This window comes from Hyaena hyaena, unplaced genomic scaffold, assembly GCF_003009895.1.
Source record: "Hyaena hyaena isolate Hyena2069 unplaced genomic scaffold, ASM300989v1 scaffold_747, whole genome shotgun sequence".
NCBI lineage: Eukaryota > Metazoa > Chordata > Mammalia > Carnivora > Hyaenidae > Hyaena > Hyaena hyaena.
This window is the reverse complement of record NW_024081379.1, coordinates 24,327-48,091: the sequence shown is the minus strand read 5'-3', so window position 1 is coordinate 48,091 and position 23,765 is coordinate 24,327. Positions and strand designations below refer to the sequence as shown.

At 40.5% G+C, this 23,765-nt stretch overlaps 1 protein-coding gene across 2 annotated transcripts in view; it reads left to right on the top strand.

Moving 5' to 3' along the window:
• The window catches only part of CNTNAP5 (contactin associated protein family member 5), an 802,816-nt gene extending 780,159 nt beyond the window's left edge, over nucleotides 1-22,657 (top strand). For both annotated transcript variants that reach the window (XM_039218226.1, XM_039218225.1), the window contains exons 22-24: nucleotides 16,959-17,177; nucleotides 19,097-19,168; nucleotides 21,710-22,657. In XM_039218226.1, coding sequence (XP_039074157.1) covers nucleotides 16,959-17,177; nucleotides 19,097-19,168; nucleotides 21,710-21,906 — 488 coding nt within the window. In that variant the 3' untranslated portion in view covers nucleotides 21,907-22,657. The remainder of the gene's footprint in view (nucleotides 1-16,958; nucleotides 17,178-19,096; nucleotides 19,169-21,709) is intronic.
• Nucleotides 22,658-23,765: the final 1,108 nt, after the last annotated feature.

Genomic DNA, 23,765 nt, shown 5'->3' with positions numbered 1-23,765 from the left:
TTTAAACTAAGACAGGAGTATCTCCACTATCATCTCTGCTGTTTCTAGGACGACTGGAATGCATATTTTAAAGAGAGTTATGTGTTATTATTTTTAATTGAATGAGTTCCAGGCAATTGATCTCAGCTATTTCCCCAACTTTATTCTATGATGTCTGTGAATTCCACAAGGACAGGACTTTGGGAGTATTACTCCTAATACTCCCAAAGTATAAGAATAATACTCCTATGGTATCACTGAATTCTTTGTATCCTAATTTGAGAGATGGGGAAATTAAGGTTCAGTAAATTGCCTTTTCCATTTTAATGCTGGCTCGTTTACCGTTTCTATCACCTGAAATCATTTTGCTGAGGGTTTTCTCTGCCTACTAAAGTATGCTTTGCCCCCATACTAGACAGGCCAGGCACGTCAGGGACTTAATGCCTGCTGGGAAAAAGCCTCAGTCGATGATAACATGAGCTAGTGTATAAATATCCCAGCTTTTTGTCACCAGCTGGGATAAATCTGATATGTGGGTGTGCGTTCCCCTTTTTCTTCTAGAGTTTTCCCGGGAGGATCAAGTTCTAGTTGGCCTCTAGTTGGGATGATAATGCACACATTACCAGTTTCCCTCCTGATTTTAGCTTCTCCCCCAGCCTACTGGTGTTTTTCTTCACTTCCCAAATAAAGTACTGACACTCCAATGCCTGCCTGACAGTCTCCTTTTGGGAGAATTCGAAGTAGAAAGATCAACCTCCCTTTCACTAACTGGTGGAGGTGGTACACAGGTCAAATTTGCCTGACTTCAGGGATCATTTTTATTCCATGATGCCGTATGGTTTTTAATATAAAGCAAATAAAATATAAATCCCCATTTTACAGAGCTTGAAGTCTTAGTCAAAAAAATTACCACACAAAGAGTGAAGGAGTAATGGAAGAGTTGAATCTAAGTAAAATATCGGCATAAAGAGGCTATTTAGAAAACTGAGCTCTGAGGTGGTGGACACATGACAGAGATCTGCATTGGATGAGGAGTGCCCTCCGCAGGCAGGTGTATAGGATCTTAGAGGATAATATATAAGCTAAACATGTTGGGTATTTGCTGTGTGCCAGACCATAAGCAAAAGCTTTATCTTCATTATTATATTTAATGCTTATACCAAGGATGAGGTAGAATCTTAAACATCTATTGCTTGGTATGAAACTATCTCATAATTTAGTAGTTTAATCCAATTAGTATTTTATTTTATTTAATTTTTTAATGTTTATTTATTTTTGAGATAGAGAGGGAGACAGAGCATGAGCAGGCTCCAGGCTCTAGGCTGTCATCACAGAGCCCAATACAAGGCTTGAACTCACGGACCACGAGATGATGACCTCAGTCAAAGTCTGATGCTTCACTGACTGTGCCACCCAGGCACCCCAATCCAAGAACTATTTTAAAATACCTCATGCTTCTCGGTCAGGAATCTGGACAAAGTTTTCCTGGTTGAATTTTTAGCACCTTACGGAGGTAACTAGAGTCTGTGGTGGTATCTGGCTAGCAGCTGGGCCAGTCTGGAGGATCTAGGATATATTTATTCCCAAGTGCGGTACTTTGTAAGAAACATCTAGAAGACTGAGCTCAAGTGAGCCCTTCTTTTTCTGCACTCAGGCTCACGGTCTGCCCACATGATCTCCCTATCAGGGCAGTAGGCTTCCTACATGGTAGCTTGGGACTCCAATCCCCCAAGGCAGAAGGTGCAGCCCTCTTGAAGGTTAGTCCTGGGACTGGCAGAGTGTCATTTGCAATGTGTTCCATGGCTCAAAACAGTCACAAGTCAACTCATATTCAAAGGGAAGGGAGAGAGCCTTCCACTCAATGGAAGGAGTGTCAATGAATGTGGCCTTCTGTAGTCTATCACATGAAGGCACTCTATTCATCATTCTTCTTTTATAGATGAGTAAACAGGCCAAAAGATATCATGATTGTATCCTTGAGGGTACAATGTTAATAAGTGGGACAGTTGAATATGGAACCCAGGTAGTGATGAAAACCTGTTTAACTGAATGAAGGTATAAAGAAGAAAGTTTGTCTGAAGGAAGTTGAGTCAGAGGCTATAAGAAGCCTACATAATATTCAACATTTTTTTCCTCTTCTTAATAGAACCTAATAATGTTTTCTGATTTTGTTTTAGTTTGAGGGAACGGTGTTCCCAATTTCTAAGTACATTCCTCAGCCTTCTTGGTTTAAAAATATCCATGCACATCATCCTACACAATGAGCCCCAAGCAGTTACTTGGGTTTTCTAAAAGGCCTAATTTAGCAAGTAATTTCATCTTTGCTCTTCACCCTCCATGCTTTCTTCTGCCTGGAACAGAGCCTGGTAGCTGGAGCCCCTCTATATATGTTATGTGGAAGAAGGCAAAGATTCTAATCTATGGAGCAGGAAGTACAAATGTAGAAAAAAAATTGGTAATATCTGGACCCAAAATACTAATCCTAGGCTGGTTGACATCAGACTTCTTATTAACTGGGAATAAAATATACTATTTTTGAGGTACCTTTTTTTCTTTCTTTCTTTCCTTCCTTCCCTCCTTCCCTCCCTCCCTCCTTCCCTCCCTCCCTCCCTCCCTCCTTCCTTCTTTCCTTCCTTCCTTCCTTCCTTCCTTCCTTCCTTCCTTCCTTCCTTCCTTCCTTCCTTCTTTCTCTTTCTCTCTTTCTTCTTTCTTTTCTGATACATGCAGTCAAATGCAAATAACTAACACTATTTATTAGTGATAAATATTAGTGAAAATAGTTTGTGATATTGTATTCTCTGATTCAGATGGAGAAAGAGGAAAGGAAATGCCACTATAGCAGAACAATGATATAAATTACCAAGAACTAATGACTGAGGGCTGGGACAACCCCTAATGGGTTCCTTGCCTTACAGAAAAGTCTGTGGATGAAATCTTTGTTTATGTCTGGGTCAAGAAGCCAGTTTGATCTCCATTATTTTGGAAACCACCTCATGGTGAATTCTAGGCTGTGGAGTAGGGAACACACTCTGTAAACTGGCATGGACAGGAGACTGCCTGTAGGAGGAGGCTTCTGGGTTGGGGCTATTGCCCTGCTCATGGTTGCTGTACCCTGATTTTGGTCCACCTGCTCTAAGAGTTAAGCAGATTCAACCTATAACTAATGCTTTGTTTACAGTTTTTCCTCAACTAGGATTTACTGAATTCAATTTGTGGTATAGTTTGTCGCATGCGACAACACACACTAGTTCTAGAATACCTCATGTAATGAGATCTCAGAAATATGCTTCTTCCTTTCATTAAGTCTTTCATGAAGATTCATTTTATTTATATATTTTTTAATTTTTTAATGCCTATTTATTTTTAAGAGAGAGAGAGACAAAGACAGAGTGTAAGCAGGGGAAGGGCTGAGAGAGGCTCCAGTCTCTGAGCTGACAGCACAGAGTCCAACGCGGGGCTGGAACTCATGAACCATGAGATCATGACCTGAGCTGAAGTTGGACACTCAACCGACTGAGCCACCCAGGTGCCCCAAGATTCATTTTAAAATACAAATATGCTCTTGGGGCACCTGGGTGGCTCAGTCAGTTAAGTGTCTGACTCTTGATTTGGACTCAGGTCATGATCTCATGGTTCATGGGATGGATCCCCAAAGCCTGGTAAATGCCTGAAGCCGGAGGAGTGTTAGCAGTTACAAGAGGAAGACCACATCATGTCCCGCAGTCTGGGACTGAGTGTACACAGGCTGGGCTCACGTCTTAGATCTGCCACCTACTGGCTATCACTTTGGGCATATTTAACTTTTTTTAAAATCTGTTTCCTAACCTTTACAATTGGTGTAATAACACAAATGATATATGGTTATCATAAGGCACTTAAGATAGCATTTCGTACTTACTAAGTAATCATGATGAATATGATACAGGCAGCCCTTGTGTCACACAGTAAAAGTGACCATGCACACTGAACCTGGGACAAAAGTTCTTAATGATTCATGAGAAAAATTCCGATAGTCCTATGACCTTTAATTTTTTTTCACAGCTTTAAAAGCTCTCATAGGGAAATGAATAGTAAAACTAATATTTATTTAGTATACTATACCCTAAAATATTGGAAGCATTGAGCATTGTGTGTTTGCTTGCAAAAATTAATCAAGAGTAGTTTTCACCATGCTTGCCATCTCGTTGTGTGGTAAAATAGGGAAGGAGTAGCTTTCCTATGTCATGGTGACCTGTCATACCCCTAAGTTTGGATCAGCTTCTAACATTTCATCCTTTATGCTTTCAATGTCATGAAATGTCTTGGAGAGTTCCTCTAATGTGAAGGTTTCTGCTGGTACCACTGCCTCTGGGACATTGTCATTCTTTTCTCCATGAACCACTTCATTTGTATCGATTTGTATCACCTTCCCTAATTTCCTGTCACTGCAGATCTAGACTCTGTCAAACAGTGGTGTCAGCATTTCCATGGTCAGCTACTTCTTTTTATAAATCCCTTTACATTCGACTTTTACTTTCAGTATTATTTCTTATTTCTTTGGTGCACTTTCATCTTTGTGGACCAGCTCCCTCTGATGGGCGTCTATTTTTTGTCAAATGACACATGGGCTTATTCTTGAGAGATGAAGAAGCAACACCACCCAATACTTTGTTCTCTGTGTGAGAACTCAATAGCAGGTGGCCCCGTGCCCCAACACCCATAGACTTTGAAAACGATGGGATTGGTCACTAGTTATGATGAGGATGTGTTGGTTACATGTCTGTTTATGGACTGAAGAGAGTTTGTACTTTATGCAATGATTCCCAGTCAAAACACTATGGCCACTGAATCTTGAACCATGTTGCTTGGGGATTGGTATTATTTGAATTATATTAACTGAAAGTCATGCATATTGGAGCCTTACAAAGTAGAGACTGTGTAATTACCAGCTTTATTGAATAGAAATATTTAAATGAGCAAATTATCATTGTTATATAGCCACTAAAATATTAATCGGTCGGCATGTTTTAAAAGTAGAAACATAGAACCACTTTAACAGTCTCAAAGAAATGTTCCTATGTGTATTGCTTTCCTGTTGCTGCCATAAGAAATTGTCACAAACTTGGTGGTTTACATCAATGTAAATGTGTCACATAGTTTAGAAGGTTAGAAGCATTAAATAAGCCTTATAAGGCTGAAATTAAGCAGAGCTGTGTTCCTTTGGGGATCCGAAGAGGAGAATGTTTCTTTTCCTTCTCCTTCTAGTAATCACTTGCATTCTTTGGTGTATAGAACTTGCCTCAAATTGTTGGAACTTCCTGTTTCTCTTATCACATCCCCTGCTGCTGCCCTTGACCTTCTTGTTTCCTTCTTACATGGACCTTTGTGATTGCATTGGGTTTACCTGGATAACCAAGGATAATCTTTGCATCTCAAGACCCTTACCTTGACCATCTCACGAAGTCCGTTTTCCCACAGGGGGACCTATTCATGGTTCCAGAGATTATGACATAGATATCTTTGGGAGACTATTATTCTCTGCACCACCATTTTTCTCAAAAAACCAAACTTCAAAGTATATGCCATGATGAACTCAATTTTACTTGTCAGGAAAGTGAGGCCTAAGGAAATATACATTCTTTATGATTACCATGTCACAAATGTTATTTTATTTTTTTTTTAAATGTTTTATTTATTGCTAGGAGAGAGAGAGAGAGACAGCGTGATCAGGGGAGGGTCAGGGAGAGAGGCAGTCACAGACTGAAACAGGCTCCAGGCTCTGAGCTGGCAGTCAGCACAGAGCCCGACGCGGGGCTCAAACCCACAAACCGCGAGATCATGACCTAAGCCAAAGTCGGACCCTTAACCGACTAAGCCACCCAGGCGCCCCCACAGATGTTATTTTAATGAGTCCTATTTATTGAATGTAAAAATCATCAATCACATATCGGATGATAATCTAAAAATTTTTTAATGTTTTATTTTTGAGAGAGAGACACACACACACCATGAGCAGGGGAGGGTCAGAGAGAGAGGGAGACACAGAATCTGAAGACAGGCTGCAGGCTCTGAGCTGTCCGCACAGAGCCTGACGCGGGGCTCGAACCTAGGAACCGTGAGATCATGATCTGAGCTGAAGTCGGACGCTTAACCAACTGAGCCACCCAGGCGCCCCTTGGATGATAATCTAGAGATACAAATATGAAGATGTGCTCCCTCTCTCCCCCAGGTCATGAGAGCAGCATAGATGGTGTTGTTTTTTCCCAAAAATTTCAGGTGCCAGGCCCTTGGCTGTGTGGATCCAGTCACTCCTATGGCCACACAGTTGTAGGATACATAGTTAAAGCCTGTCCTGGCCCCTGTCTCTAAGATGCAGTCTTCCCAGCCCCAAACCCAGGCCTTGCTCCAGTAGACCTGAACATATCCTCTCCTCATGGAGGTCTTCTGTAACCCCACCATACCTCAATATATCTATGGTCTACTAGCTGATTGTCTAAAAGTATAAAATAGACCTGTTATTAAACTAAGCAAGCTATGCTGTGGGGCTTAGCTATTAAGCTCTGGCCTGTGGGTTTGAAGGGACAGTATGATGCATAAGAGGAAAAATGTGATTGAAGAGCTAGCTATTCAAGCTCTAGAGACTTTGAATCCCTATGAATTTATTTTCCTCAATGCAGAGAAGATATAATTCTATACTACTCTGTCTTTTCCAACTCTTAAAGCTAACGTGTGCCGTTTGTCTCTATGATGCTTTACCATTTAATCTGATAGATGCTCAATAATTAGTATCCACTGGTATTATTATGCAGCAACATTTCAAAGGTCGTCCTGAATGACATATAATAGTGTCTAATGTCATGAGGTATCTGTTACAGGTTAGCACCAGAATAGAAGATAATTGGCACCAAAAAAAGAAAAGAAAAAAAGGCAGCATCAGCTATAATCATCACCAATGGGGCAACGTTGCATATGGCTGGTCTCCATTCAATCCCTATAGAATAGCTCTAGTTTTCCTTATTTAGAGCAGCCAAATTTAGGTCATTCAACCTAGACATCAAGACCTTTATAAAAGGTGAATATATAGTGCATCAAAAATAACTGCCTTTTAAACTGAATGTGTGGGAGGAGGTAGGAGTTTTAACAAGTAAAACTTTGGTTTACTGAAATGACTTTGTTCTTTAATGTTATTTAAATGGCTTCTTATGGGAGAACCTGGCTGGCTTAGTGTGTAGAAGGTGCAACTGGTGATCTTGCGGTCGTGAGTTCAAGCCCCACTTTGGGCATAGACATTACTTAATAAATGGTTGCATATGAATTTATATATATGTATATGTGTGTAGTACAAATATATATATATATATATATGATATGTTATATATGATGGTTCTATATGAATGTGTGTGTGTGTGTGTGTGTGTGTAGATAGACAGATATAGCTTGGCTTCCAGAGATTAGTTTGTATATATGCATCTGACAGTATTGGTTGCCTACCCACTACTTCCTTTGACTTCTTTCCCACTTTCTAACAAAATTCCAGTTTTGTTCAAGCATTCCTGCTCCTCCATGAAGCCATGTGCTCCTGGAGAGTTTTCCTCCATCTGCAATCCCAGAGGATGACCCCTAACTGGTCTGAAGCAGTGGTTTTCAATGTTGGGTCCAGGGGTCATTGGGAGTGGACTTGGAGGGGTGGTCCTGGGACCATTTCAGAGAATCTGCAACATTGAAACCATCTTCCTTTTCATACTAGCTTTTACCGTCTTTGTTATGTTCCCTTACACGTGTACAATGTTGTTTTTCAGGGGATGCAAGATGTGTGATGGTACCTCTACTCAGCCAGCAACTAGAATGTGTGCTGTGGATTCTTGTTTTAAAGTTTCCTCACCTTTCATTTCTAATACAGTGGATATAGATAGATACAAAACATATAGAGATAGACAAAAATCTCTTCAGAATTTTTAAGAGTGGAAATGGGTCTCGAGAACAAAAACAGGTCTTAAGAACTTAAGGTCCAAGCAAATGACTCTGGTCCTTTTTCACTGCCGGAGATTTGTGTAGCATAAACACGTGACACAGTTTGGTCAATTAGAGGAAGTCTGCACTGTAGCTGAGTAGCTGATGTGTTTCTGAGAAAGGATTCTTCATTCTTAAAAAGGAAAACAGGAAGAGGCAGCCTTTTACTTCCTTCCCTCCTCCCTCCCTTCCTCCCTTCCTCCCTTTCTTCCTTCCTCCCTCTCTTCCTTCCTTTCTCCCTTTCTTCCTTCCCTCCCCTTACTCTTTCTTTCTTTCTTTCTTTCTTTCTTTCTTTCTTTCTTTCTTTCTTTCTTTCTTTCTTTCTTTCTTTCTTCCTTCCTTCCTTCCTTCCTTCCTTCCTTCCTTCCTTCCTTCCTTCCTTCCTTTCTTTTCCTTCTTTCTTTCTTCTGGCTGTTGTTGGATCTGGATGTCTATGATGCCTTAACTCAGCCACCTTTCTCCAGCTAGAGGTTGAGACAGCACCAGAGGGAGACCCTTACCTTTCGTGCCCAGAACTCTCCTTGCCTCTCAACACTTTATTTGATATAATTACTCCCTGCACCATTTAAATCTATAAACAACAACAACAAAATAACATCAAAGCACCAAAGGTGCTCAGGATGGCTTTTCCTTTTCTTGATGTTTATAACTCCACAACTAGCAAGTGCACATCAGGGTAGAATATATTTCTATAGGTTAATTTGTGACTCTGTTAGGGGATTTTTCTGTTAGGACATGCAGGACCCCAGTTTTGCTCATTTCCTTTAACAAAATAAACAATACAATTAATACACTTAAGTTTGGTTCTGACCCCACATCAAATACCCAGTACCCTAAGAGGAATTATTTTCGTTTCTTTGAATCCCAAAGAATGGATTTATACAGCAGCTTATGTCAGACTCAAAGTCAGAAAAGTGAGTTTTCTAAGGAAAACCAGCAGAATTTGCATTAGGGGTATGATGTCTAGAATTTTTAAATTTGGTGATGTTGCTGATGTTTTACAGATTCAGTGGTAACCATCCTATATCCATAGAGATGCCTTTACATGATGCACATAACTAACCAACTCAATTTAAAAAGGAGGAATATAATTCAGCAACTGACTTATTCAGTTCAAATAATAAATTATTTCTATTATTTTTTTAATGTTCATTTATTTCGAGAGAGACACAGAACATGAGCAGGGGAGGGCAGAGAGAGAGGAAGACACAGAATCTGAAGCAGGCTCCATGCTCTGAGCTGTCAGCACAGAGCCCGATGCAGGGCTCGAACTCACGAACCATGAACTCGTGACCTGAGCCGAAGTCGGACGCTCCACCTACTAAGCCAAACAGGTGCCCCAAATAATAAATTTTTAAATGGTAGTACTTTTGCTTACTCAACTGGCCTGGTTATTTTTTAGTCTTTTTGTATCATTAGCATATGTATGTATGTGTACATTTTTATTTAAAGAGTCATGGTAGAACTTTAAGGACCAAACCCTGTGCAATGCAGACTCATTCAACCACCCAAAATATTCATTTAGCAATTTCTCTGTCAAATATGATGTTAGAAAATAGGTCGTTAGTAGTAAGCAAGTAAGTACACTTTTTTCATAAAACTTGGGGTCGGGAGTGGTGCATAAAAGGTAAATGAATAATCACACGCATGTGCGCGAAATTGCAAAGTTTGAGGAAATGAGTTAGAAGGGAAGTCATCTGGCTTCAGTGTTAGTCATTTAATTTCAGAATTAGAGAGGGAGGAGGGAGCGTGTACTCCTTGCTAAGGTGTCTAAGGAAGTGATCATGGATGAAGGGACTTTCAGGCTGAGACAAGAAAAGGAGACTGTCATGAGTATCTGGGAGGTGCTTCCTTACCCACGTGGAGAGCAAATTCACAGGCTCTTAAAGCCTGTGACAGACCCGGTGACATACTGCAGCCAATCTTACATGGCCACTCCGACTCCTTAGGAATAGTACATTTAGCTCTAGGTAACAAGGTGCTGGAATAATAGGGGCTATTCCATGTGCACTCCTGGGAGGGACATGCGGGATGTTAATGAACTTGGCCTGCCTCATCCAAGAGAGTTCCACATAACACGTCTTGAGTGTAAATGTAAACGTAAAGAAATGATATGCTGATCAATGGCCAGGATGAAGGTTGACGTGTATGTAAATTTCCGTGATTAGGCTGCATTACTGCCCATATTAGGAAACATATGTTTTCAGTCATTAATGCCTTTTAGTGTTTACTAAACACACACTCTGTGTGTTGGGCCCTGTGTCCTAGTTGAGGAGGGTGGAAATATGTAAAACTGGGTCTCCTGAAAGTCGGAAGCTTCCAACCTTGTCAGGGGACAGACTTATAAACATGATCATGAAATAAATGTCATAGACAGTAAACAAAATGCCTCTCTGTGGCTCCTGCCTATCTTTCTAACCTCAACTTTTGCTTCACTTGAAGGCAGAGTTGACTTGGCTTTTCAGTGTTTTAAATGAGATGCACTTTCTCATTGTAGGCCTTGGACAGGCTTTGGGTCTGGAACACTGTGCCCCCCCCCCCCCACTCATGTGTGGTTGTTGTATATTCATCACTTAAGCATTGATTTGAAAACATTTATTCTAAGCCATCTTTCCTAAACCAGTGTTTCTCAAAGTGTGGTCCGTGAACCCTCCCTGTCATAAGTGTGTAAGAATGTACTTTAAAAGTGAAAACTCCAGGGTACGTCCACACCAGACTGACCTATGGCATGATGAGAGATCTAGGAAAAAGCTGTTTTCGTGCATTTCGCTGGAAATTCTTTTGCACACTGGGTTTGCTCACTGTTGTCCAAGGTTGTGTCCAGGATCTTTTCTGTGCCCTCATGGCAATGATCTGCCCCTACCGTGAAGGCTTATGGCCTGATTAGGTGGTCCAACATTCTAATCCTCTGAAATGACTGAAAACTCAGAGATCAGGACATGTCTGCCTGCCAGCAGTTGTGAAGTCCTCGGTCTCACACGGAGCATGGTTGCCGGTGGTGGCCAATAAATAGATGGAAGTTTTGCACTGATGAAGCAGATGTTACCCTGCAGTTAAGGGACAGAAAGGCCTTCTAGGCCAAGTTTATGCCTGTTCAGGCAAGATGAAGCAGCTCTGGTTGTGGGCAGCGCTGTTGGGGCTGGATGGGTGGGTGCAAGATAGCTTGTGAATGACGGTAAGGCACACCACAGAGGGCCGTTTCTTTTCATGTTACCAGTAGTCAATACCTACAGGTGTAAGTATGACGGAGTAGGAAAATAAAAAACAAAAAGGAGGAGGATAAGGTCCATGAGACATAGGTCTGAGGCCATGGACTGGTGAATTTGTACTTGATCATATGTCTTAGTTTGCATAACTGGTGATTGGCTATAACTGTCCCCCACTTTCTCCATTCACAAGGATGAATATTTACACACGATATACAAATGAACATACCGTGGAAAACATAAAAGCATTAAGTGTCAAGTATTTTTTTTAAATACAGTTTAACATTCCCCTTTAAGGATTAAAATCTGTATCTGAAGGATATAGTTCTTGGCCTTGGAATAGTCCTGGTAGTTAAGTTTTCAGACTACTTCTCTCTTGCCTGAAAGCCACAAAGGACTCTGGAGGGAAAAACTCTTCACTTGTATATACTGTTCACACATTCCATTAACATCGGCTTCCTTTATTTATAATTTATGTTGGTACAACATTTTACTCTTCTAAGCCCGGGTTGGATGGGTCTGCACAGCTTGTATTTTGACACTTTAGGATTCAAAAGTCATAAATGGCTTTTGACATATAGTAAATGTCATGTAACATCCTGAAGCTGTGTCTATTTTTAGCAAATGGCTGATCTTTTCTTCTATTTTTTTTAATATCCAGAATAAACTTCCTACATAAAATTAGCCTGGATTGGCTCAACCATGATCTTAGTGTCAAACAATTTTGACCATGTGAAGTGTTGTGCATTCTGTGGCTAGAAGAAGCCACTGGCTTTAATAGAGGGGGCATAACTTTGCTTTGAAGAGATGAGTGTTTCCAAATTAATGTAGAGAGTCAAGTTTTAAACTACTTGAAGAAGGTCTATAATAACTTAACCGGTCAATTCATTCAGAGTTTTGGTACTACGTGTCTTCAGTTTTTCTGTATGACGTGGAAATTTAACGCAAAGACTTTACAGCAAGTCCATCAACATTTACATCTTTGTTCTCTCATATAAAGGCAGTTTACTTTAGCATGCTGAGGGCCATTGAATCTAGGTAAAGGAGCCTGGAATGAATGAGTAGTTGGAAGAATAAAGATAATAATTACCAACTGCAATAAGAATAATAAGAATAAATGCATTTAAGGGCACTGAACTAAGAATCAGGCTTATTATGTTTATTTCCAGCACAATCCATGTGCCCAGTACTCCTCATCACTATTTTACAGTGGACAGAATTGAGGCTCACAGATGAGGAAAACCAAGTTACATGTGCAAGTGCATGATTCATCAACTCAGGCCCATCTCGTTTCCAATCTGTGCTTTACTTCAGCATCCCATGCTGCTTTTACATCAGTATTTGAGGGCAAAGGGGATAGACTCTAATGAGAATCAGAAACCATATTTCAGTGATGTTTGAAGTGTGCTGAGAGGGAGAAACTCAGTTTCAAATAAGACATTTTGTAGGTTTTTCTTTGTAAAATACCTGTGGTTCCTTCAGGTGGTAGTGTGTAGTGTGAAGAGAAATCTTGTCCCTCTCCTTGATGGTTGGATGTGACTTTTAAGTGAGAGCAGAAAATGATGAGAAGAGTGAGAAAGAGAACAGCAGCATTTTCCACTGGTGGGGCTTTTGTGTATATTGTTGTTCTGCCATTTTTGAGTAGCCACATTCATGGTTGAGTTCGTCTTCCATTTTTCATTCTGTAGCCCACACATGCAGTAGTCCCTCCCTAATTCCTTTTGATTCTAAGGGAACTGTAACCTAAAAAAATAAAATGAATTATGAAACACATTGTGTATTTAATATAATACAGAATTCAGTAAATTCTGACTAATAAATTGAATCAAATGATTTGTGCTTTCCTTAGTTTTTGCAACTTATTTCTTCTTAGTAATGTATCAATATCTCATTCTATCCCGGATATGTTTGGGGAGTTTTTTGGGAGGCAGCATAGCTCAGACAAAGAATTTGGCCTTTCAAATGGAAATCCAAAGCACAATACACCCTGTACCACTCAGAATGGCTAAAATAAAAAAGGCAAGTAACAAGTATTGGTGAGGATATGGAGAAAAGAGGACCCTCATGAACTGTTGGTGGGAATGTAAGTTAGTGCAACCAGTATGGAAAACAGTAAGGAGGTTCCACCCAAAATTATAAAATAGAACTACCATATGATCCAGTGAAACGCTAATTCAAAAATATATATTCACCCCAGTGTTTATTGGCACATTGTTTACAATAGGCAAGATATAGAAGCAACCCAGACGTCCCTGGACAGATAAATGGATAAAAAAGATGTGGTATATACAATTAAATATTACTCAACCATACAAAGAATGAGATAGTGCCATTTCCAGCAAAGTGGATGGACTTAGAGGGTATTATGCTACGCAAAAAAGTCAGACAAAGAAAGCAAAGACCATATGACTTTACTTGCATATGGAATCTAAAAAAAACCAATACTAATGAATAGACAAAAAACTCCTCTGAAAACAAATCAGACTCATAAATACAGAAAACAAATTGGTAGTTGCTGGAGAGGGGAGGGTTGGGGGATGGGTGAAATAGGTGAAGAGCATTAAGAGGCACAAAATCCCATTTATCAAATAGTCATGGGGATGAAAAGTACAGCATAGGGAATGTGTGACAGGTGATACTTACACTTACGGTCAGCATTTGGTAATGTGTATACTTGTCAAATCACTATGTTATATACCTGAAATTAATATACTCTTGGAAGCCAACTAAATTTCAGTTACAAATAAAAGGAATGACAACACAAGAAGTTAGTATTGTCACCTCCATTTTCTGGTTGGAGAAACTGAATTCCAGAAAGGTTAACTGACCCGATGATCTGCAGAAAGTGGTGGAGATGGAACTCATACTAGGTGTTTCCAGCAGTGGGGAGGTTAACTGAATGGAAAGAGTTAAAACAAATAGATTGGCATTTCAAGTTATAACCTCAACTTTGGTTGAGCCTCAACTTTGCCACACGGCCCTTTTTACATCTTTTAATTTTTCTGTGTGTTGGTTTCTTCACCTGTGAAATTTGGAAGACAGAAACAAGTATCTGGAAGAAACTTTGAGGGGAAAAGAAATAATACTTGACACACAATTATTGCATAGTCACATAGTAGGTGCTTAATAGATCATGAGTGTTGAGTACTTGTGGCTTTTAAGGTTTTTTAACAAATGATTACTCCTTACTGCATATTAGTTAACAAGGCCATTAGAAGGAAAATTAATTCTAACATTTTTTTCCTCTCCATGTATGTAAAGATCTGAGAAATCATTATATCACACCTCATACTGGGAGTGTTTTCTCCTGTCGAGGATTCTTGTCCCTTTCATTTCTTTTCAGAAGCATCTCCAGGTTTCCATCTTTACTATACATCTAGAATAAATGCACTTTCCTAGACAAAAGACTTTGCTCGAAACATCTCTCCCTAAGGAGAAAATGTCACTTTTTGGCACTAACCCCAATCTGTCCATGTGCTGATCCTTGTACTTGGAGCACGTATTGCTAGCAGTCACTATAGTGATGTCCTCTGAAGACCTTGGCCTGATATAAGCTTCTTTCTAACTGGGTTCTGGGAATAAGATCTGGCACTTGTGACTTAGACCCTTAAGGCCTAGTGACATTGACATGTCACTTTCTGCTGCTTTGAAATCCTACAATGCAAAAACTTCATGCCAGTTTATGCTTTTCTGCTCTTGTCTTCTGCCTCTTTCGCAAAATGCTCCGATCTCTAATTCAACTCCTTGATAACCTCTAATCAGTAGTGAATGCGCATTTGGAATTACAGCTGCATACATCACATTCTAGTGCCATTTGAGCAAAAGCACCCAGTTTTCATTAAAGAAAGCTTGTTGGCCTGAAGACTATTGAATAACAATGTTTAAAAAGTCTCTTCTGAGACAAAGTCTTTTAGAGCCCATATTAAGAAATAAACATATGTATGATCCTTTAATGAGTAACAAATATATACCACTACTATGGGGTATTTATTGGAATCTGTAGGATATTTATTGGAATCTTTGGAAATCAGCAGTTTCCTCCTCTGCCCCAATGTTCTTTTACATTGACAGATGGGTCACTTCACATCTCTATTGAATTTTCATTATCACTGCCTGAGCAATTCTCATGAAATTACAGACATTCAGGGGGAGGAAGAATGACCCACAGAGATACCTGAGTCCCGATCCTCAGAACCTGTGAATATGTTAGGTTAAATGGCAAAGAGGAAGTAAGGTTGCAAATGCAATTAATGTTGCCAATTAGCTCATTTCAAATAGTGAGATTATTCTGGAGCATTTGGGTGAGCCCACTGGAATCACAAGGGTCCTTAAAGTGAAAGAAGAAGGCAATAGAAGAGAATTAGAAGCAGATGTAGCTGTGGAGGAAAGCCCTGCACCATAGCTGGCTTTGAAAATGGGGGGAAGGGACAATAACCAAAGGACTGTGGGTGTCTCGAAGGAAGTAGAAAAAGGCAATAGATTACCCCCTAGAATGTCCAGAAGAAATGCAGCCTTGCCAGCACCTTGATTTTAGCCTGGCAAGATCCATGTCAGATTTTCATAGAATTTTAAGACAATAAATTTGTGTTGTGTTACCTTGTTTAAACTGTTTAGGTTTGTGGTCATTTTTTTAGTGGCTACATAAAGTTAATGCACATAGTTTCTTTCATTTTTTTGGTAAGAAGAGAGGGATGATAGACTGGTGAGGTTTACATGGGTGTTGAAGGCAGAGACTATAAGGGCAAAACTAGAAAAGGCATTTTTAAGGGATATTAATTTCTCTTTTTCTCCCATATTCTCATCAAATCTCTTTCTGATGCTGCCCCCAAAAATTCTCACTTGGAGATACATGGAGGCACTCTTTGACCATATACAGATTTGGACTAAATTATAATCTCCACCAGGTAGAGAGGGACGCCCCTGCCCTCTTCCTGAAAATAAATCGATTATCATAATAAAATAACGATTTGAACCATCTAGTGGGTTGAAACTATTGTGCCTTAAGAATAAAAGAAACAGCCCATGTTTATTGCGTTGTATGTAATTGTATCACAGCAATTTGTTTAAATGATCTTTGCTGAGTAATCTTACTACAAATCTTGGAGAAAATAAGACATTTGATCTTCCTGTGAATCATCAATGATTACCTCTTCACCTTTCACAAAGACTCAAAGATACTTTGGAAGATTGCTGTCAGAAAATCAGTGCTCCCCAATCAGTACCCTCAACAGAATTAAGCAGGTAAAAATCTTGAATATGGCCAATTTATACAGACCTCTTAAACACTGAATGCGAGAAACTTCTGGAAGTGCCACTTTGACTTCTAGTCCCTCTACCTCTTTTCACGCATTTTTCCTCGTGTCATTTTTGAGTGTAATGTTGTAATGAGCTTTGTAGTGTGCTTGAACTCATACCAGCATCCATAGATTAATGGTGATGGGGATAAAGAAATAAATTTTATAAAATATCTAGAGTGTAGAACAGATTTATTAAGTCTTTGTTACACTTCATGAAGTACAGGAATGAGACTTTAGAAGTTTGGAATGTTATCTCAGAACAGAGATGGCCCTAACAGTTTTCTGTGATAGGGGGTTGATATCTCAATGCGAATAGCAGGGGTAAGTTTTGGGAAAAGGAGAGAAAAAGAAACCAGGGACGATTTCCCTTACTATAAAAAATTACAAGACAATTTCTGGAATTTTAGACCTGATTTAAAGAGGATATGAGGCGTAGTTTGAAAAAGAAAACACACACACACACACACGAGTGTCTTCCATCTTGCAGAGCATCTTGGAATGGATTCTGAAGTTGCCAAAGCAAACACCGTGGGTTTTGTTGGATGCTTGTCTTCAGTCCAATACAACCAGGTAGCACCCCTGAAGGCAGCCCTGCGTCACTCCACCATTGCACCTGTGACTGTCCAAGGGATCCTGACAGAATCCAGCTGTGGCTCCATGGTGGATGCGGACGTGAATGCCGTGACCACAGTGGACTCTTCATCAGGTACAGTGCACCTGCCCTCCTTTGACAGCAAGACTTTTTTTTTTTTTAAGGAATGATAATTTTTTGATGTTTATTTATTTTTGAAAGAGACAGAGACAAAGACACAGAGCACTAGAATCCGAAGCAGACTCCAGCCTCTGAGCTGTCAGCACAGAGCCTGAAGCAGGGCTCGAACCCATGAACCATGAGATAATGACCTGAGCCGAAGTTGAACGCTCAACTGACTGAGCCACCCAGGTGCCCCTTAATAGTACTACTTTTAATATCTTCAAGAATTTTCCAGGTTTAAGACTAGTATTACTCAAGACCTTACTTTATATGATCACTCGTAGTTAAGAATTATGACTGACTTCTCATGGTTGAATTTTATATATATTAAATATAATCCCACTTTTAACATGATGAGTGGTTAGAACTAAGTGAATGTTTGCACATATATATAATCACTACAGTTTAAATGACTACCACCCTGAGAACTGAAGAGTTTAGGAAGAGATAGGCAGACTGGTTGTTGAACTCATATAATTCATGTGATTATAATCAACCTTCCTTAACAATGGGAAAGTCCCACCACATTATCGTTCATATATCTTCTCTTACTTTACTGCTCCCTAAAACACCTCTTCTCTCTTTCCTTAGTCACCATCATCATGGGGGACTTAAAGCATCCCTGGGATTTGTTTTGGTTTAATCAAGTGTGGCAATCAGTTGCCAAATAAGTTATTAATTATGAACGAAGGAAGGGGATTGAGTTTTGCTGTTGCCTATTCGTCACCAAGCTTGGTGTTTTCTTGCCAGCAGTGAGGCATAGCAGTTGACTAGCCTTGATGTAAATTCTGAATCTGCCATGGATGAACTATAGAACTCCAGACAAGTTACTAAATGACTAGGATTCTAATTTTCTGTGAAATGGGAAAAATGATACTCATGTTGTAGGCATTTCTTGAGGATGCAGTGACAATGATGACAGCTGCTATAGGTCCTGAAAATTGCATATGCACCATATGCTTACATATTGGTACCAATTGGTACCACTTTTAATACATTTGCAGAGTTGTTATTTAAAAATATTTTTGGGGGTGCCTGGGTGGCTCAATTGGTTAAGTGTCCAATCTTGGCTTCGGCTCAGGCCAGATCTCACAGTTTGTGAATTTGAGCCCCACATCAGGCTCTGTGGTGACAGCGTGGAACCTGCTTAGGATTCTCTATCTCCCTCTCTCTTCCCCTCCCCGACTTGGCATGCATGTCCCCTCTCTCTCTCTCTCTCAAAATAAACATTTAAGAAAATGCTTTATAGCTCAATGTCACCAGGCCAACAAGTGGCAGAGTAAGATTCAAATCCAGATCTATGTGCCTTCAAACTTGATGTTCGTTTTCTTCTACCATATATGTTAACATGCATATAGTGAACTCCCTCGCTTCATCAGTGAGGGTTTCCTGGGGGTGTTAATCCTCCAGTACTTTTGTCTTTCTTGTCAATGGGCTCAGAATCCTTATGCAGCTAACAAAACCTCTGAAGCAGACAGAATATGCATGCTTGAAGTAAGAGGCCATTGCCATGAATAGGGATGGTCCAGCAAAGCAGAGAAGAACATCTAGGTTAGGGTGAGAGATAAACTGTAGGCAAGAGCAGATATGGGTGGGTTCCATCATCCATTTTAGCCCATTCCCTTACAGCTGTCATAGAAGCCAATAGTCACAAAACTATGGGGTGGAAGCTGTATACCTCAGATGACTTTTCATGTGTTTGTTTGGGTTCCTTAAAAAAAAATGCAAGTTCACAACTGTTAGGAAGCACTGGGTCTAATCCACAGATGTGTCATCTAAAGTCCATATTGTTGACCTTCTAGTACTTTGAATGAAGAATGAAGCACCATGTTGTTTGTTTTTTTTTTGTTTTTTTTTTTTACTCCTTGCAGATCCCTTCGGGAAGACAGATGAGCGGGAACCACTCACCAATGCAGTTCGAAGTGACTCGGCCATCATTGGAGGTAAATCATTTATTGTTGCTGAAAGCAGAGAGGACACCAATGATTCCGTACTTGGAAGAGATTTATCTGATCCCTTCCTTAATTATGGCCATCCAGCATCCAGAGCCCAGCATGATCTGTGAGACTGGGAGGGAGCCTTTTCGAGAATAGTCATGGGTGCTGTGTAATCGAAGGCATCCTCTCCCCCAGCATCTACAGTTCCATGTATGCATCCTGCTCCTGATCCATCAGGCAGCTGACTACTGAGTCAACAGCTGGAACGTTTACTTAGCAACAGGCAGTGTGCACCCTGTGCATCTCATGCAGTTGTCAGTTTTCCTGAAGCACAAACAAAGCCCACCAATAAAACATATGGGAAGGAGCCATGTTGGGGTGGACAGATGGGTGAAGCCCCAGACCTGTCAGTTTTCTCCAGCAAGTGATTTGGGTTGGATCTAATGAGCAGGGTGAAGCCCACAGGACTGGCGTTTCGAATCCAGCAGCACATATGGTTATGGATACAGATCTTGTCTCCTCTGCTGTGAGCTTAGCTCTCCTTCCCGCCTCCCCAGTCTTTCCATTTTCTCACTGCCTGTTGGTCTCACCCCTTTTTTCCTGCCTCAGCCTGGCTGCTTCCTCGAGTGGCTTGTTTTTCCCCACCTTGGCCTTGCAACACAGAATGATCCCCAAACCTCAATCAATGTAAGACACTCAGGAGAGACTAAGTTCATTGTTCTCCAGGAACCATAGCCTGAGCCGGTGCCCCCATCACTGCCTTGTGGCAGGCCAGATGAACTGATCCACACCAGATGGAATTCTTTCAAAAGTCAGCACTATCTATTCATTTAACTTCTATTTAACGAGTCTCAGCTATGGGTCAAGTCTTGTGCTAAGTATAGGAATCTGTGGATGTTGACATCAATGAACCAAGAGCCTGGTGCGAGAGGGGACTGGTAAACAGAAAACAATGGAGCTAGCAAGTAGTGTTTTGAGGGAGGAGGTACAAACGGCTGTGGGAGCACCAAGGTGCCCCCTTACCATCTGACTGCGAGGAACGAAAACCGTGACCTTCCCTTAAGGAAGTTCTTAAAATGTCTGACCTGAATTTCTGCTTCAGGGAAGAGAGTCCGATTTGATTTTTGTCTGGCATCAAGAAATGTAAGAAGGAATGTATTGACTGTTTCTCTTCCTACAGTTTCTCATTTGACATGTGGAGAAGAGACTTTTGTGACTGCTGACATTTCCCACCCAGTTACATGCTTCTGTGAGTCTCTAACAGCAGGAAAGGCATCCCAGCCCCTTGGGAAAAATCCCTCTACCTCTGAGCAGTCTGTGTACTAAAGGACTAGAAACCAGTTCTGTATTTCATCTTATAAAACTGCAGCCCACTCACGGGAGCCACTCACTGCCACCCAGTTTATCATAGGTTTGTTAACTTAGGTGGTTTTACTCTGCCTTATTCTAAAATAGTCACGGAAAATGCTGTATGAAGGTTTAGGAATATTTTTTAAGAAGTAAGCAATCTTAATGATGGTCCCAGCTCTGTTACAAATTGGTAGAAGATGTGCATTCAATGTATTTAACTCTCAAGTATCCATGCTTATGGAAACCACAGTGTAGGATGCCCAAAACTAACTTTCTAAAATAAACCTATGTTGTCACTATCCATTCGACTTGGAAAGAGAAACAAAACAGGATAATATACACTTTCTGGGAAATAAACTTATATTTGAATATCCTAAGTACTTCTCAAATATTTGAATGTTTAAAAACGACATTCATGTATAGATGCATTTTCCCTTTTAAAAGTCACCAGATTCTACGTATGCACCCTCTTTTTGCTGACTGTGCTCTTTGCATCCCGAGAGGCTTCCTGGCAAAGGGAGGGACAAGACCTTCGAGTCAGCGAGGGCAACTTGCCGAGTAGATGCAGTAAAATCACATGCGACCCAAGCAGGCGGGAATCTGATGTAACTGGAAGAGGTCTGCTGTTTCAGCTGACTCTGCATCTCCGGACAACCGATCACCCCATCTCTGCACCGGGCCATGCCTAGCAGAGGGCAGAGCAGTGGAGGAATGCCCTACGTGTTTGGGAAGCCTTCCGTTATGTAACAAGTCATTTTTAGCAAAGCAAATATACACCCTAAAGGAATTCACATCACCAGAAGGTGTACTGAGGTCTGGGATACTTCGGTATGGTTTCCTAGGGTGCTGAAGTAGTTCTAAAATATTTAGTTGCAAGGTGACAAAGAAATTACAAACAATTACAAAGATTCTGTGCCAATTAAAAGATTCTGTCACCTCTTTAAATCAGGTCTTGAAGAAACACCTAAGAAATCCTTTTCCAGGATGATTACATATTTATATGATGGCATTCTCTGACTTAGACTGGCTTGAAAGCATTTTAGCTGATCTTCATTCCTGGGCAAGAGTCTGTGGCTCTTCGTTTGGTTAGTTTCGTTTCGGTCTGCTAAGTGCCCAGTCTGTCTAGACTGAACCATCTCTTCTGAGTAGACGATCCATGATGATTTCCTTATCTCTTTCTTCCCACTTTCTCAACAGGAGTAATAGCAGTGGTGATATTCATCATCTTCTCTATCATCGGCATCATGACCCGGTTCCTTTACCAGCATAAGCAGTCACACCGTACTAACCAGATGAAGGAGAAGGAATACCCAGAAAATTTGGACAGCTCATTTAGAAATGACATTGACTTGCAAAACACAGTGAGCGAGTGTAAGCGGGAATATTTCATCTGAAAAACTGCAGGGTCACCTAATATTCTTTGGGTTGTTGTTAAATTTTTTTCTCCTATCTCCTATCTTTTCCTTTTGGTCATTCTCCTTTTCTCATTTGTTTGCCAATTATGTTTGGCACACCCCTGTATCAACCACAGCATCTACCTTCTTGACCCAGCCCAGAAGACCAGGCAGCTATGGCCACTGCCTTCCTTTCTGACAAATCTATGGTAGTGATAATGATCACTCAACAGACTGACTTTACTCTAGACAGAGAAGAGACACATGGGTGTACATGTGCATATTTAGTTCTGTATTTCTAGTTTCTAGGTAAGATGCACTCTTTAGTTCCACAGCTGTTTAGTCTTGCATTAAACCTCAGGCTTATGTTGAACCTGAGCTCTGTGACTTAGGCATATGACAGTCACCCTTGATATTCTCCCCCATCTCAAGTTCATTCCTACCAAGGAACTCAGGGTAGAGAAAGAAGATGCTAAACACCTGATTTGCTTCAGTGGTAAACTTTCAAATGATCAAGAGAGGTTTGTTTTGTGTTGATTTTCCTTATCAGAGGACGCCCATTTCCCAACTCATCACCCTTTTTCACTTGGACTCTTCTCCCCTGAGTATTTCAAATATAAAATTCCTGATTGTAGTGAGTCATTCCTTTGCTCCTTTCATACATACCACTCTCTCCTGGGGCCGACACTTTAGAACAGCCCACAATAGCATAAGCCTAATGGAAGCATGGAAAATAGTAGCTTGAAACTAGGAGGTAAAAAAGAAAGCTGCTAGGAAGTAGATGTTCTATGACTTCAAAAAATGCCTCATATATATGTTGCTGCAGCATAAAGAAATTCAAATAAAGGTCTAAGATAGTACCTGGTTCCATGAGAGAGCTTTAAAACAAAAATAAAAACAAAAACAAAAAAAATTTAAAAAACAACCAAACTGCATAAAAGAAGAGAAATATTCAAGCAAGATTCTTCCCTTCCATCCACTCACCAAAGATCTGGTGAGGAAAGCAAATCCAGGGTTCATGTTTTCTAGCAGACACAATGACCCCCCCCCCCCCGGCCATAGAGACGTTTTCTGGAAGGTTCGGGGTGCTCTGACCAATTTTTGATTTGCCTAGTGAACCCTCACTGCTTAGTTTCAGAGGATCTCTTGGGCTCTACAGTGCATCACATTTTCAAGTCATCTATAGCCCATGTGTATAAAGGCCCCCACACACATCTTTTTGTAGTCATAGACTCTCAAATGAGATGATGTGAAGTTTCAGGGTATCTGCCCCTCTTGAAAGCAAAGCATCGAGGAAACACAGTCATTCCTTCAAGAAGGCATCCTGAGCTCATCCACGAGGTGGTGGTAAGAATCCTGATGATTTTGCTATGGCAATAGGCCTCACTCTTTGCCTTTTGGCCATCTTGGAGAAAAATAGAAGGGGAAACAATAGAAACTCTCTGGTATGCTGGCAATGCCAATATAATGATCCACAGATGTGGAAAGTACTTGCCGATTCCCTTTACAAGACAGATTCAGTTTGGGAAACAATTACCACGTGGCAGTTTGGCAGCCTTGACAGTGACCAGACATTCCATCTCGTTCTTAGCGTTTCTATCACCTCTGATTATTTAACACTCCCCTGGCGTGGTCAGGTTCACAATGAGGAACGCAATAGCTCTGTCTCATTTCAAATCCATTTCAGCCTTTTCCTTCAGTGTCTGAGCACGTGGGCAAGGATTCGGCTTGTAATCATATTTATCGGCTTTAAGCTGTTATTCTAAATATGCGTTCTCTTCTTAAAACTTTCTGCAGATTCTTAATCACATCATCATTATGTCATTTTGCTAGTAAATGTATTTAAAATTCCAACACGG